At 33.3% G+C, this 15,732-nt stretch overlaps 1 protein-coding gene across 18 annotated transcripts in view; it reads left to right on the forward strand.

The window, feature by feature from the left end:
* MYCBP2 (MYC binding protein 2) overlaps window positions 1–15,732 on the forward strand; it is a 275,403-nt gene that overhangs the window by 203,911 nt on the left and 55,760 nt on the right. For 10 of the 18 annotated variants that reach the window (XM_037727973.1, XM_037727975.1, XM_037727976.1 and 7 more), the window contains one exon: window positions 12,782–12,883. The exons of the other annotated variants lie outside the window; for them this stretch is intronic. In XM_037727973.1, coding sequence (XP_037583901.1) covers window positions 12,782–12,883 — 102 coding nt within the window. The remainder of the gene's footprint in view (window positions 1–12,781; window positions 12,884–15,732) is intronic. 18 annotated transcript variants of the gene reach the window in all.

Below are 15,732 nucleotides of genomic sequence, written 5' to 3' on the forward strand. Positions count from 1 at the left end.
CCTATGTCAGAGCAGTAGCAGACGAAATAATAAAAGCATAAGGAGAACCTTTTTGTTCTATCTAAAGAGTCATTGCAAGTCTTTACAAAAGCAAGTGTAATTGCTATTTTTATTTTACCAAATTTAATAAAATATTTCAAAAAATAAACTAATAAAAGTTGATTTGTCTCTTTCAGGGAGTAACAGTTTTCAGGTCACATTGTGTCAATATAATTTTATGCGCACGTGTTATCAGTACCACCACTTTATTTACCACTATCCTGGAACAAATTTGAAATCATGGCTTAGCTATGTTTCAATTAGCAATTTTCAGAATCATTACTTGCCTATAGTCCAATAATGGAAATCACTTAGGTCTTGTTTTAAACTTCTTATTTGCAACATGTCACTAAAGTTTAACTTCCATATTCCAGAAAATGGAAGTCTTAATCTTTAGCATAGCAAAAAGTATGGAATCTGAAAATAGTTTTAACTTTTTAAAATATTTCAGACTTGTATTTTTTACATCATGTTAGGAAAGGTAAATGTGGCAGAGTGCCAACATTTGTTAAGAGTCCCCAAGCATGAAATTCTTCCCTGAACCTCGCTGCCACGTATCCCACTAGCATATCAACCTATACTTGAGAAGACGGCTTATTCATAGTGAACTTCCTATGCCGTTTAGTAAAATGAGAATCATTTTGGTCTTATACTTTTGTGATACTAATAAACCATTATGTAGAAGACCATATTTACTAAATTTTGTTTATACTGATAGTCACCACTATATACTAAGCACTGTCCTTAAGCACTTTAATACATCCACATTCGAGATATTCTTATCTGTGTTTTACAGAGAAGGAAACAGAGGCTTAAAGAGGATAAATGATTTGCCTCAGAAACATACATAGTAAAATGGCAGAGCCAGAACTTGAGGTCAGTTCTGCTGACTACAAAGGCTGTTTTAAATATTCAGTCTTACCTTGGTAAATAAAGCAAAATCTACTCGTATATATATGTATATATTTTATATTTAAACTAGGTCTGGCATCTAGAGTATTAGCTTTTTTCAGATTGATTATTTTTCTTTTTGTAGTTTGATTTTTTTTTTTAATATAGCATTAGTTTGAATGGAAAAAAAAAAAGATTTCCTTAATGTCATAACTGAAGTTCCTGGATAACTAGAAAAATTCTGCAAAGACATACATAAACTGTTCCATGGTTTGACTTCATCTAGCATTTCTGTAAGCATTATTATCTGTAATTCTTCAGGGTTTTTTTCTGAATCGTAGGGTTTTTTTTTACTTATCTTTGGAAATTTAAAAATAATCTGGCACATTAAGTTAATTTGATAACTTTTCTTTAGAATCAGGCAACACTTTATTCCATAAAATAGAATGTTGGGTAATTTTTAAATTAGCAAAATTATTTGATTTTATATACATGGAAATTATTTCAACTGTTATTCTAGTGAAGTAGAATGTTACAGAATTAAAAGTTAACAAATTTCCCTTGACTTATCATGTATGTGTACCGAGACATGAAAAGTGTATATATGGAATTTTTCTTTATTGTTCTATAATTTACTTTTTTATTTTAAAACTAGTTATATAGTTTTTAGAATTGGCAAGCAATTTAGTGATAACATTTTAGTGAACCAAAGTGAAACATGATATATGTGGCTCCTTTCTTTAAGAATATTACATTCTTTATTTTCATTATCCTCATTTCTTTTGAAAGATTAATTTTATGTCCTGTACCTTCTGACAGTGTCTTACACATCATAGGCATTCAAGGAGTGTTTATTGACTATAGGTATTTAAGATTAGCAGTTGATCAGTTTAAGATCTTGTGTTTTCTGTTATGATATTCCAGTGTTTACTCAGAGGACATCTTTAAAGAAGAGAATTTCTTTCTTTCTCTTAGTAATTAAAGCCAACTATACTGTGATGATATGATGTATGACAGTTGTGGATTTATACTGATTGAATTCTAAGCAAGATTCTCCAACTAAAATGTATTGCAAATGACTTCATTTAATGTAGCATTTTATCACTTTCTACCTACTGCTCAAAAGGCAGGATAGTCCAGTTAACTTTTATTTATTTATTTATTTGTGGTAGAAAAATGGCAAATAAAACTGAATACAATTTACTTTTCTCCCAGATACTTTTTAATATTCTTTTTCATTTTTTAATGTTTCATTTTTAATTTCGATGGGTGCATAGTAGACATTTCCCAGCAATTTTAAACATGAAATATACAATATATGTCAAAATCCATCGTACTTTTAAGCACAGTTATGTGATAGCTCTAGGTTACCTTGCAAAAAGAGTTTTTCTATTATACTCATAAATCACATTCTTATGTGGGACAAAAAGGTTGTTAAATGTGACCCCAAAATCCATTTGGATATCTGCATGACTATTTATTTACGTTTGAGAATATGAACACACTAAAGTACTATGTTTACTTAGCTTGTAGAAATCTAGTGGTGCAAAGACTTTCAGCTCAGATTTTGCCTCCAGCTACTTACTACCTCTCTTTAAGTGACCAGATAGGTATGAATTTTTGTCAGCTCTTCATAAAATGGGATCCCCAATAAATGTTATCTTTTGATATTATTATTGCCTTTTGATGCAAATACTTAATATCTCTCATGCTTCAAGGAAACTATAGAAAAAGTCCCTCTCTAAGAGAGAGCAGCTTATTTGAGTTGCAGGAAGAAATTTAGAAAGGGACAAATGAGCTTTCCTAGCTCCTTTTGGGTCTATTTTTGAAACATAATTTGATTTATTGTTTTAAGATTAATAATGTATTTAGACTACATTCAGATGTTAGTGTGAATGCTAGTATTAAAGCCAGGTTTGTTTGTAAAGCTTAGACTGGGTCATTTCTACCCTGGATTATAATCTCAGCACTGTATTTGTCAGTTTGTTGTTTCCTTGCTTTGGAGATACGTGGATGAAGCGCTTGCTCTAGGAAGGAGGACCTGTGGGACTTAATCCCTGTTTTAGGAAATTAGGGTCAGTGTTGGTTCAAATTTTGAAGTTCAATAAAGCTTTTCCTCTTGACCCTATAACATCTGTCACAGCAACCAACATATTTATTTTAGTTTTGAGTCTAACATCTCCAGCGTCCGTACAAAGACGAATCATTTTAGGCATGGGCTTGAATTTATCTTGACTGAGATGAGCCGTCTTCTCAGTGGCATAAAAGCCTTGACCCAGGTATTTTGTTTGCTGCTTCATCAGCGATTTGTTCATCCACCTTTTATTTCATCCTAGGAATTCAAACTGCAAAGAATGTTGATGTTGCTTTCAAGACATTGTGTCCTAGTGTATTTGTTTGCTTTCTCCTGACTTGATCTGACCTTTTATCTCTCCCTCTTCCCCTACTTCTTTATTGGCTACTGCGTTTACTTCACCCTTCATTACCATCTTTCTTTAGATGATCTTGTTCATTCTTCCATTTATTCATCTGCTTTTAAAGTATCTACTCTGCTAGGCTATGGTGATGAGCAAGGTAAAAAAAAAAAAAATGATCACTGATCTTGAAGGCTTCTAGAATATTGTAAGAGATAACCTATTTAAAGAAAAATGATGACATGTTTTAAGTGCCACAGAAGCAGTATTCACAGGATGCAATGGAAGTGTAGGAGAGAAAGCTTCTGGCTCAGCTAGGAGAAGTAAGAGAAACATTCAAAAAAGAAGCAGCTTCTACTCAGAGTGTTGAAGGACCTGTAAGAATTTATCAGACAAGGAGGAATGGGGATGAGGAAGGCGGTTAATGGAGCATTCCAACTATAAGGATAGCATGAGCTACACTACAGAGATCCACCAAAACAAAAGTATTTAAGTCCACTTACATGCCAGTCAGTGTACTAAGTACTGGTCATGCAGAGGGCCAGTTTGGAATAATGAAACTCCAAAGCCTAATTAGAATAGGCTCAGGAGAAAAGGGAGAAAGAGAAATTGGAGACAATGAGTATAGAGAAATATGTCAAGATTTGCTGTAAAGAGAAGATACCAGGAGAGAGGATAAGAGATCTGAAGTGTTTTTTTTTCTGTTTTGTTAATAGAAAAAAAAAAAAAGTATATCAAGGTGGTTTTCTAAAGAGAATAATTCAGTAGAAATATTAATGTTGCAGGAGGGTGAGGAGAATTACTGGCACAATATTCTTGTACAGAAGAGTGTATGGACACCAGGCACAGTGGCTCACACCTATATTCTCTGCATTTGGGGAGGCCAAAGAAGGAGGATGACTTGAGGCCAGGAGTTTGAGACCAGCGAAGACAACATAGCAAGTCCTTGTTTCTGTAAAAATAAAAAATAAATAAAAAAAAAAAATAGCCAAGCATGGTGATGCACACCTGTAATCATAGCTATTTGGGAGGCTGAGACAGGCAAATCACTTGAGCCCAGGAGTTCGAGGCTGCAGTGAGCCATAATTGCATGCCACTGTACTCTAGCCTGAGCAACAGAGTGAGACCTTGTCTCTAAAATATATATATATATATATATGTGTATATATATATATATATGTGTGTGTGTGTGTGTGTATATATATATGTGTGTGTGTGTATATATATGTGTGTGTATATATATGTGTGTGTGTGTGTATATATACATATATATATATATATATAATATATGTATATATATATGATAAAGAAGAGGGGATGCAGTCCAGTGCAAAGTGGAAAGGTTGGCTAAGTAGGATCACAAGTAGTTATCCATAAATTCAAGCAAGAAAGAAGAATGTATATTATTGGGAGCTCTTTTTTCTAAGTAAAATAGGAAGAGCTATCAGCTGAGAGTTACCATGGAGAATCTGCATTGATAGTTTGAGGAAAGAGAAGATAGGAGATAGTAAAAGCTAACATATGTCAAATATTTATTACATGCCAGGCATCATTCATGCAAATAAACTTTGATTCCTGTCCAAGAACATAGTTCATTTGAGAAACTTCATGCATGTGCAGCTTTAAGTGACGTAATGACAGTGTCTCAGCCTAGAGAAGATGGAGCTGGATCATGAAGGGTCTTGTAAGCCATACTAGTTTAGACTTTCTGTGTAGTGAATAAATGGAGGGAGCACATGGAGGAAATAGTTCTGCAAAATTTTAAATAAAAAGTGATATGATTGGTTTTCCATTTGTGACAGATAACTGAAAATTTTATGAAAAAGGTCTTGGAGAAAGGAGAATGTTGGAGGCAGGGAATTCAGAGAAGAGCTGAGTAGGGTTTAAGCTTAGATTAATTGCAGGGAGAATGTAGAAGAAATATTTAGACAATAAAAGGCTTAAGACCAGCATGGACAACAAAGCAAGACCCGGTCTCTACTTAAAAAAAAAAAAAATTAACCCCAGGAGTTCAAAGCTGCATTGAGCTAGAATCCAGCCTGGGTGAACAATGCAAGACCCTAACTGGGCACGGTGGCTCACACCTATAATCTCAGCACTTTGGGAAGCCTAGGTGGCAGATCATGAGTCCAGGAGATTGAGACCCTCCTGGCTAACATGGTGACAAGCCTGTCTTTACTGAAAATACAAAAAAAAAAAAAAATTAGTTGGGCATGGTGGCACATGCCTGTAGTCCGAGCTACTCGGGAGGCTGAGGCAGGAGAATTGCTTGAACCTGGGAGGTGGAGGTTGCAGTGGCTTGAACCTGGGAAGTGGAGGATGCGCTGAGCCAGATCGTGCCACTGCACTCCAGCCTGAGCGACATAGCAAAACTCCGTCTCAAATTTTAAAAAAAAAGGAAGTGACATACTGATTAAAGTGAAGAGCCAGTCTCAAATGACACCCACTTTTATGCCCTGTTTTGAAAGATCATATCTTACCTAGTACCAAGAATGAAGAACAAAAACAGATTTTAAGAAAAAATGAGTTCAGTTGGGTAACTTAGCTCCAGTTGGCTGTAATATTACCTGAAACTGAGAAACATATTTAGCATTCTCATAATTAAGGATGACATTATTGACTAAGAAGTTGAAAATATAAAATTATTCATATATTACATACATTTTTATTAAAAATGTATTAAAGCATTCTCATGATTTTGCACTTAATTTAGAAAGGATTAGGTTTGCCCTTTGTTATTCTCTCAAATTTCTGCACTGTTTTCCTTAAGTATATCTCATTACTTAAGCTGAACAAAACAAAGTGTTCATTTTTTATAACCAGACTTCTCATCCTTATTATTAGATTTTCTTTCCTTCTTTGGTTTATTTAAGAAATCTGCCTCATCAGCAGCCATTATGTCTTTTGATAGCATAATTAATTTCAAGTATTAAAGGGGCCTAAGAAGTTATCCAGCTCTCATTTTGAGATGAGAGAACTTGCTGCCTTGCCCAGAGTCATAGCTGGCAAATCTAGGACTTGAACGTGAGAGTCTGCTAACACATTCTAGTGGTTTTTTCCCTACTACATCTCAGTTATCTTACATAGACTGAAAGAAGTGAGAAAGACAAGAGGTCATTTAATTCACCCTTGTTATTTTATACTTTAAATCCCTCAACAACATCCCTGATAAACTTTTGTCAGTTGGGTAATTAACAATATGTCGAGGCTGTTCTGATTTTTTGTATTTCTCAGTATTTGTTAGAGCAGGGATCTCTAGCCTCCAGGCCGCAGACCAATACTGGTCCATGACCCGTTAGGAACTGAGCTGCACAGCAGGAGGAGAGTATTACTGCCTGAGCTCTGCTTCCAGACAGATGAGCAGCAGCATTAGATTCTCATAGGAGCACAAACCCTAGTATGAACTGTGCATGCAAGGGATCTAGATTGCAAGCTCCTCGCGCAAATCTAGTGCCTGATGATCTGAGGTGGAAGTTTCATCCTGAAACTATGCCCCCCAAACTCCCACTGTTTGTGGAAAAATTGTCTTCCAAGAAACCCTGGTGCCAAAAAGTTTGGAGACCATTGTGTTAGAGAACTAAGGAAACCCTCCACCTGCCACATAAGAATAAAGGAAAGAATGGAACAGTTCCTCTGTTTTCGTAGTTAACACATAATCCCATTTTGAGGCAATGAGTTGTTGGCACCTGCTTTTTCCTTCTTTCTCCAAATAGTACTTTAAAAGTATCTTATCCTAAAAGCACTTCTGTTTTTGGTTTAGGGTTTTAGCTGTCTTTGTGCCAAGTAAGCATTGTGTCTTTCTCAGGATGTCCCTTCTGGAGGCAGGAAAGGGTTATGGTTAATGCTAATCACTTGCTATCAAAATATCTGATTTCCCTGATGTATAATTAATATTTTTTCCCTTGCAACTAATAAGCAATTTGTGAAAAGTAAGATTTTTACTTTTAAAAGCATATCCAGTCTTCTTGTGTCTCAAGTTAATGTTTGGGAAGCAGTATCTGCCTCTTCTTGTATGTTGAAGTTATTCTTTCTAATGCTTAAGATGCATACCCATCAAATTATGCTCAGAATTTTTGTCTCAGTTATCGCAAACCCTGAGATGACATGCTTTTCCAAAGTGTTATTTTTCTTAACCATATTTACTAGAGATTTAGAATATATTCAGTAATATGCTATGAGTATGTTTTCTTCAAGTTCAATTATGTGTAGGTGTCATTTAGAGAAACAGTGTATTTTGGGGGGGGTTATTCACTTTATGTATCCCATCTTCCTTTCCACATTCAGATCATGTGGATTAATGTTATCATCTAGTAAAAAGCTTGTTTCTAGTTTATCTTTAAGTTTAAAATGTTGTTCTTTCATTCTTTTAGTATAATTCTTATAGTATACTAACATTTATGTAAATAAATTTTATGTAAATACTAACATTTTATGTAAATAAGTCTTTAATTCTTTTAGTATATTAATGTTTATGTTAAACTTAGTTTCTGTTCCATGTCCTAAGCTCCTTTACCATTCACATAATTCCATATTTCTTCTGATAAGTTTACTACAAAGAATAATATTGGATGTATTGATTATGCAGTACTACATCTAAAGCTGTCAGTCAAGAACAGATGCCATAGCTAAGAGCATATACTAATCACCACTGCCACTTTATTTTATGTTTATATTGATTTTTTAAATTTCATTTTATTTATTTATTTATTTGAGACAGAATTTCACTCTGGTGCCCAGGCTAGAGGGCAGTGTCACGATTTTGACTCACTGCAACCTCCACTTCCCAGGCTCAAGTGATCCTCCCACCTCAGCCTCCCCAGTAGGCAGGACTAGAGGCAACTGTCTTCACACCTACCTAATTTTTGCATTTTTTGTAGAGACGAGGTTTCACCATGTTGCCCAAGCTCATCTTAAACTCCTGGGCTCAAACAATTTGATCACCTTGGCATACCAAAGTGCTGGGATTACAACCTTGAGCCACTGTGCCTACCCCTGCCACCTTCTAAAAAATCCTGTGAAGCACTGATAGAAGTGGGAATAATAATTACACTTAATTATGCTTATTTTTAACCTGCATATTGTTTGATTAATCACATCTTTTGGCCAAGTTGAAGGCATAATTTATATATTGTCTCTACAAGGACCAATAAACTAGTTTTTAAATATGTTTTAAATAAATAATTTAAAAATTAATTTCCCAAATAGTCTCAGCCCTAAAGTTAGACCTAACTATTTACTGCTTCTTATAGTAGCCTATTGCTGTCAAAAATATCTGAAGTTCTATTCAGGGGGAAATAGAAATGCACAATTACTGGGATTTAAATCGAGTGAGGAAAGTCAGCAACATCATTCCCATCGTTCTACCATAAATGTGGCAAAATCTTAACTGTTTGTGACAGATCTATAGAATTAGGTTTTCCTATATTAAAAAAAAATAAACACATAAATGTTGGTATGTATAACATGAACAGAATACAGTGCTATTTGAACATTGTCATAAGACTTATTTATAAAACTTCCTCAAGCTCTTCCCAAGATCTTATTAAGATTACATCTCAACTAAGGCGGGAGGAGGATGAGGATTGAAAAACTGCTTGCGTCTAGGGTGGCAGGAGGATGAGGATTGAATGCTTGATTACCTAGGTAACAAAATTATCTTTACAGCAAACCCCGATGACACACAGTTTACCCGTGTAACAAACCTACACGTTACCCCCGAACCTAAAATAAAAGTTGGAAGGAAAAAAATTGGAACGCAAAAAAGGGAACTGAAGGAGAAAAAAAGATTGCATCTTGTCGCTTTACTAAGACTATAAAATTTATGACTATTACACTTCCTCCTCAAGATTGAGAACAAAACAACATGAGAAGCACAATTACATGCCAAAGATTATTTTTGCCTATTGTTGTTTGTAGCCTCTCAGTGGAATGTCTTTGAAAAAATTTTTTATCAATATTATCTCACCTGCTATGAGTATTGGTGACAGTGATATATGCATTGTGATTAAACACCTAGCCTCCTGAATATAATGTATTTCCATTACATTGTCCTTCCAAATAACCTCTTTATAATTCTTTTAACATTGGCTGCCAATAATTTAACAAATTGTTGTTGAATGTCACAGCTTGATTATAGAACATAGTAAGAAATCAACAAATTGAACACCAAACTGAATTTAATGCTAAAACGTACCCTTTTTTAAAATATTGTATTACTGATTTTAACTTGTGAAATGTAACATTTCCAATCATTGCTTAATTGTTGACTCAACACTCAAAGATGTTATATGCTACTTTTAAAATCCCAAAACCTCCAGCTTTGTATACTGCCATCAGGTGATGACAGGTGCCTTGATTCTTCTCGTTTATGGTTCCAGTGATAAGGTCAGGGCCCTGATACAGCAAAACCATGATTTGTCTTTGTTAAACTGAAATGAGAATATTTTCCTTATTAGAAAAGTTTACACTGCTTTATTATTGTTACCAGTACTTAGAGAAGACTTAAAAAAAGTATAATTTACAATGAACTCGAAGTTTTTATGTCTAGGAAATGATATGACTCAGCAAATTGGATATTTGGGATCCAAAACAAAGAAAACAAAATGACCCATTAAGAACTGCGGTGGCTCATGCATGTAATCCCAGTACTTTGGGAGGCTGAGGCAGGTGGATTGCCTGAGGTCAGGAGTTTGAGACCAGCCTAGCCAACATAGTGAAACCCCATCTCTAGTAAAAACACAAAAAATTAACTGGGTGTGGTGGCTGGTGCCTGTAATCCCAGCTACTAGGGAGACTGAGGCAGGAGAATCACTAGAACCCAGGAGGCGGAGGTTGCAGTTAGCTGAGATCATGCTATTGCACCCCGGTGTGGGCAACAAGAGTGAAACTCTGTCTCCAAAAACAGAATCATGTTGTTTATAAGGGCATACTATAGTGAACAAACAACATTAACTTCAAATGAGCACTGGAGAAAAAAATCCTGATTCTTTAAAATTATTTTTAATATTATTTTCTTTAACTTAATGATACCCAAAAAAATAATCAAAATTTTGTGAAGATGAGTATAATAATCGGTTGTCTTATCTGTATTAATAGGATTTTTAATAGCATGATTACTTCTATCAGATGATTTTTAAAACATCAACTTTTTTTCTTTGTGTGTAGATATCAATGGTATCTTTTATAGATTGCTTCCCTTTTTTAAATTAAAAAGTATAAATCTCTATAAAAATTAACTATAACTTTATGAAAGTATGTTTAAACTTGAGCAGATTTTGTAAACATTTAACGTGTGGAACATGTGTTGTTTCTAGCAACAGCTTAATTTCTTTGGTCACTTAACCTTTTTTAGACTTTCATTTTTGAAAATATTTTTTTCACTCTGAATTATACCTAGGAATCCAGTCTCTAGCCTTTGTAATATATTGAAAAGACTTGAAGCCCATTTTGCTCTCAAACTTTTTTCCAGAAGTTTGTCCTTAAACTTCTAACATCTTATCTTACAGGTTTTCTTGTAGTTTTTCACATTTCTGTTTATAAGTGCTTCCAATTAAGATGATATTCTTTTAATTTCCTATACCTGTGTCTTCTTGCCATATGGGGTCTCCACAGATTTTTTAGCAGCCAGGCCAGGAGATTGTATTCCTTCCTATGTTGGCAGTTTGAATTCCCTTTGAATTAATTCTTCCATGCAGAGGCTGCCACCATTCTACTTTGTGTTTTGAAGAATTGTATCACCCTCCTAACTGATACTTTTAGCAGTAGCTGCAAACGCTTTATTATATGAGGCTTAAATAGCATAAGAATTCCTTTTGCAGCACCTGACATATTTTGAGGTTTATAGATTTGTTCAAAATGAAGGATGTGCAAAAATATTAAAAATTGAACTTTTTAAAACTTAGATTAAGATGTTTTTATGTCATGTATGTTGCTATCTACTCCTATTCTCTCTTGAACTCACTGCATTCGAGCTTTAGTCCTTATCCTCAGAAGCTGCTATAGTCAGTCTGTGATTTTTGTTGCCAAATTCAGTTGTCAGTATAGTGATGTCATTTTACTTAATCGGTCAGCAGTATTTGACAGAGTTGGTCTCTCTTTCTTCCTGGAAATATATTCATTTACCTGCCAGAAATTTCCTGCCTTACTGACTGCTCACTTCTAGTATCCTTTCTATATCCTCATCTATTTCATCATCTAGAAACGTCCCAGGGCTTTGGCCTCTTCTAGGCATCACTCCCTAAATGGTCTTATGCAGTCATAGAGAATGACACATCTGTGGCATATGACTCCCAAGTTTATCAGCTCCTGATATGATGTATACTTATTTGTTCATTCCCTTTCTCCTAAATATAAACTCTGTGAGAGCAGGGACTTTGTTTCTGTTCATCATTGTGTCTGCAATGCCTAGAACAATATCTGACACACAATACATACTCAATACTTTACATTGAATGACTTCTTAATTTATGAGTCATTCATCTTGACCATAATAATGAATCAGTCAAAAACAGTACTTCTATTATTTTAATAAAAGTGTGTTGTGTCTAGTTTATTTCACTGATACTAAGACAACTATCTGCTTATTACCTGAATTTATTCAGCTCAACTGATTAATTTTGTTTTAATTGTTATGAGTTAAAATTTTTAAATACAGTAAGTTTTTTGAGATTCAGATAGAGTTGTTTTTTAGCTTACTGCTTTTAAAAGACTACACTTTAAAGCTTCTATTAATTCTTTGAAAAAAGCTAAATTAAGTACTTCATTTCCTGCATAGTAAGTTATTGATGTTCCTGACATTTTTTCAGTGATTTGTGCATTTTCTTTGCTTTGTTTGTGTTGTAAGACATTGTGTAAATGAAATTTGATATCAGAAGTAGGATCTACAAAACAAATACTAAATACTGGGGTTGGTACTAACTTTTTCACTGAAGATGGACCCAGAAAAGTAGCCAAACACAATGTCACCTTGGGTTCATTCTGAGATACCTACTGGAAAATTATAGTAAGGGGTTCATTCAGGAAACCAGGAGACAATAAGTTAAGCTGTAAGTAATAAAATTAACATTTCTTTATTTCGCTATTAAATATATATATATAAATCTTTATTTAAATGAGCACCAAATTAAAGAAAACCAAGCTAAAGAAATGTAAGTCTAAAATGAAATGCTCAATTTTGATTTATCAGAGATATGAGCTTTACTAAGTTTTAAGTTAACAAATTTGGACATTAACACATATTAATCTAAATTAATTGATTTGATCTTTGTTTCGGTTTTAGAGAAATGTACTTGTTGAAAAATTTAGCAGAATATAAACTATTTAAAATAACAGTTTATACTTGCATACCATTTGAAATGCTTTGTTTTTGCTTGTGTTCTCTGCTAAATTTTTTTTCTGTTGAATCTGTGCTGCTTCTTTGCCAATGTTTTCCACTGTAGAATCTCCATCTCGCAACCTTGCTTCTCGTGAGCGCATTTACAAAAATTATGGTGTAGCTGGGCCTGCCTCTGCTCTCTCATCTCTGTCTCACAAACTGAAGGGTGGGTATACATGCTCATGGATGGGCCATTCTAAATGCACATAAGGGAGTTTCATTAAAGACGTTTCCATTCATCTCAGTCATTTTCATGCCATTCCATTTTTTTAAATTAAAGCTTACCATTTTATTTAAATTTGTACGTGTTTGGGTAATTTATGATGTTCCTATTCAGTATTATGATATAGATTATCTTACTTGCTATACATGTTTATTACATCTCTAGGTTAAACAGTATTACTCATTTAATTTTAAAAGGTTACGAGATCTTTAAAAAAATCGTAGGTATATACAAAGAAAGAATTACCTAATGGGGGAATTTTAAAAATCATTTTTATCAAAAAAAAAAAAGATGGTGTATGTACAAGGCATAAAATAGATTTTTTAGTCTTAAACTTAGGTAATATGAAAATCATTTTGCTATTTTAGTCCTTTATGAGAAGCACTGATAATGAACTTGAAGTTTTTAAGTTTAAATTAGTTATTAGGACTGGTGTGTCTATTTATATCTATATGTAAACCTACCTGTCCTGTGTGGCATGAATTTTTCTAATATTATTTTCTTAGTGACTAAGTTTTAATATTTTAAACTTAGAAATATTTAAACTATTGACTGTGGACAAATTTTCAGACAATTTAAAAATATGTTTTTGGTCTTTTAAAACACTACAGTTGACTACTTAAATATTTTGTCTTAAACTATTATTTAAACTTTTAAAATGTTGTATTTAAAGAAAAATTTATCAAAAAGAAGCTGTACAGCAGTGGCTAACATATTGTATAAGTTTTTCCACTTATTACTGATTTTCTTTTTTTCTTAGAAATAGATAAAACAGCTATATGTTTCTCATTTATGCAATTGACACTATAAATGTATAAATAGGAAACATAAAAATATAGTGAATAGTATTGTACAACCTGTGCTATATAGTGTATTGGATATAGTACTGTGTATAATAGCATATAGTATCATGTAACCTGATATATGCTATATATCATGCCATGTGATATATACATAGAGTATTATGATATAATATGATCCTGATAATTTATGATTTTTGCATGAAAAAATATGTGAGTCGTTAGTGAATGAATACATTTAACATGTTTAATAACATTTCATTTGTTTGGCCTAAGTTTCTATCTTGTCATTATTTCTTTAGGATTCTTTTGAAGTTAGATAAATGTTTACCTATTATCACTTAAATGTAAAAAATACAGTCATTAAATAACTTAGGAGATGAATGTGAAAGTATTATGTATTGTCTGAAGATTTTTTAGCAAACTGTTTATTGATATTTTAAACACACACCATAACAATTTTTAGTAATATTTAATAACATACTGCAAAACATTTGAAACACAAATGAAGAAGATGAACATAAATTAGTTATCACATGAGTTTACTCCACTTTTAACAAGCATAGTCTTTTTTTAATATATAGAATATATTTTGGAAAAATTAATTTTTCAAAAAGATTTGTCATTTGAAAAATATATCTGGGAAAGAAATATTTCTGCCATTATTTATGTGCTTAAACTTCAACAGATATTTAACTGTCACCACTTACAGATCTTAAGAAAATAATCACCACCATTAGAGCTATAATAAGGTATACAAATGCCTGTTTCTTCTAACACTGTGTAATAAACTTCTTTGCTCACATATGACAAGTGATGTTCCTGATATTTGGCAGATTCCATTTTTCAGGCAACCACAGCAGCTGTTTCCATGATTAGTGAATGCCTACCATCATGAACGCATGCCTTCCTAGAATACAGGCAGCATCAGCATGTATCCACCTTTCTTGCATGCACCTGTTGCGCAGGTCAGCCACTAGGACACATCTGACATAGGGAATAGGTAATCTTTGTCATGAATCCTTCCCATTATGTTAGAAATCCTACACAAGTTGTCCTTTTTTTATTAATCAGAGAGAAAACCTCTTTCAGTTCACAGATGGATTTTTTTGGAGAGAGAGATATAAAAGACTTACTACCTGTTTGTCTAGATTCCCATTATATATGGTTCAGTTTCTGAAATAAATGTGATGATAAAGGTGATAAACATGTGTCCAGCTGTCAGATTAATAACAAAAAACAAATACTCCAAATATCACATACTCAAAATTAATGGCTCTGACTACTGATGTTTAATCTACCAAATATAATTTGTTTATCAAATTTGCCATATACTATTATTACTAGGTCAGTAAGATGAGGTGGGCAGCAACTTTTTAAACTACTTTTAAACTGAGAGTACTTATTCATAGATCACATCTGTTTATCTGTGCTATCTGAAGATAGCATTGATATTTAGAATTCTGTATTGGGATATTTTTTCAACCCTTTTTTTTTTTTTTTTTAATTTAGTGCTCTCTGTTAATACTATATTTATTTTAAAAAGCACATAGATGATAAAGGAGGTTCATGATTGAGTAATGAAGTTTTGCAAGAAACTAAAAAGCATCGTGTTTTAGTTACTTTTATTCATACAAAGGACAAGAATAAGTATCCTAAATATTGACATGTTGCAATTAAGCATTTAGTTTATCAGTGTTCCCTAAATAAGGTACTTGCCATACACTATTATTTCACCATGGAATTACTCAACTTGCAAGCATCTAACCCTTACACATCAATAACTACTGTGACCTCTGTCCTGTGGCCTTGGGAGCCTTAATTGTAAAAAGTGGACTCTTGGAGAATCTGAATACTTGGGAGTAGCAGAAGAAAAAAAATTGAGAAAATTGGAATGATTACTCATTCAACAAATATTTATTGAATACCTAGTGTATTCCAGAACTCCTTCTTAGTATTACATCAGTGAAGAGTAACAGACAAAAATTTGCC

Source organism: Cebus imitator, unplaced genomic scaffold (assembly GCF_001604975.1).
Source record: "Cebus imitator isolate Cc_AM_T3 unplaced genomic scaffold, Cebus_imitator-1.0 Scaffold252, whole genome shotgun sequence".
Taxonomy (NCBI): Eukaryota; Metazoa; Chordata; class Mammalia; order Primates; family Cebidae; genus Cebus; species Cebus imitator.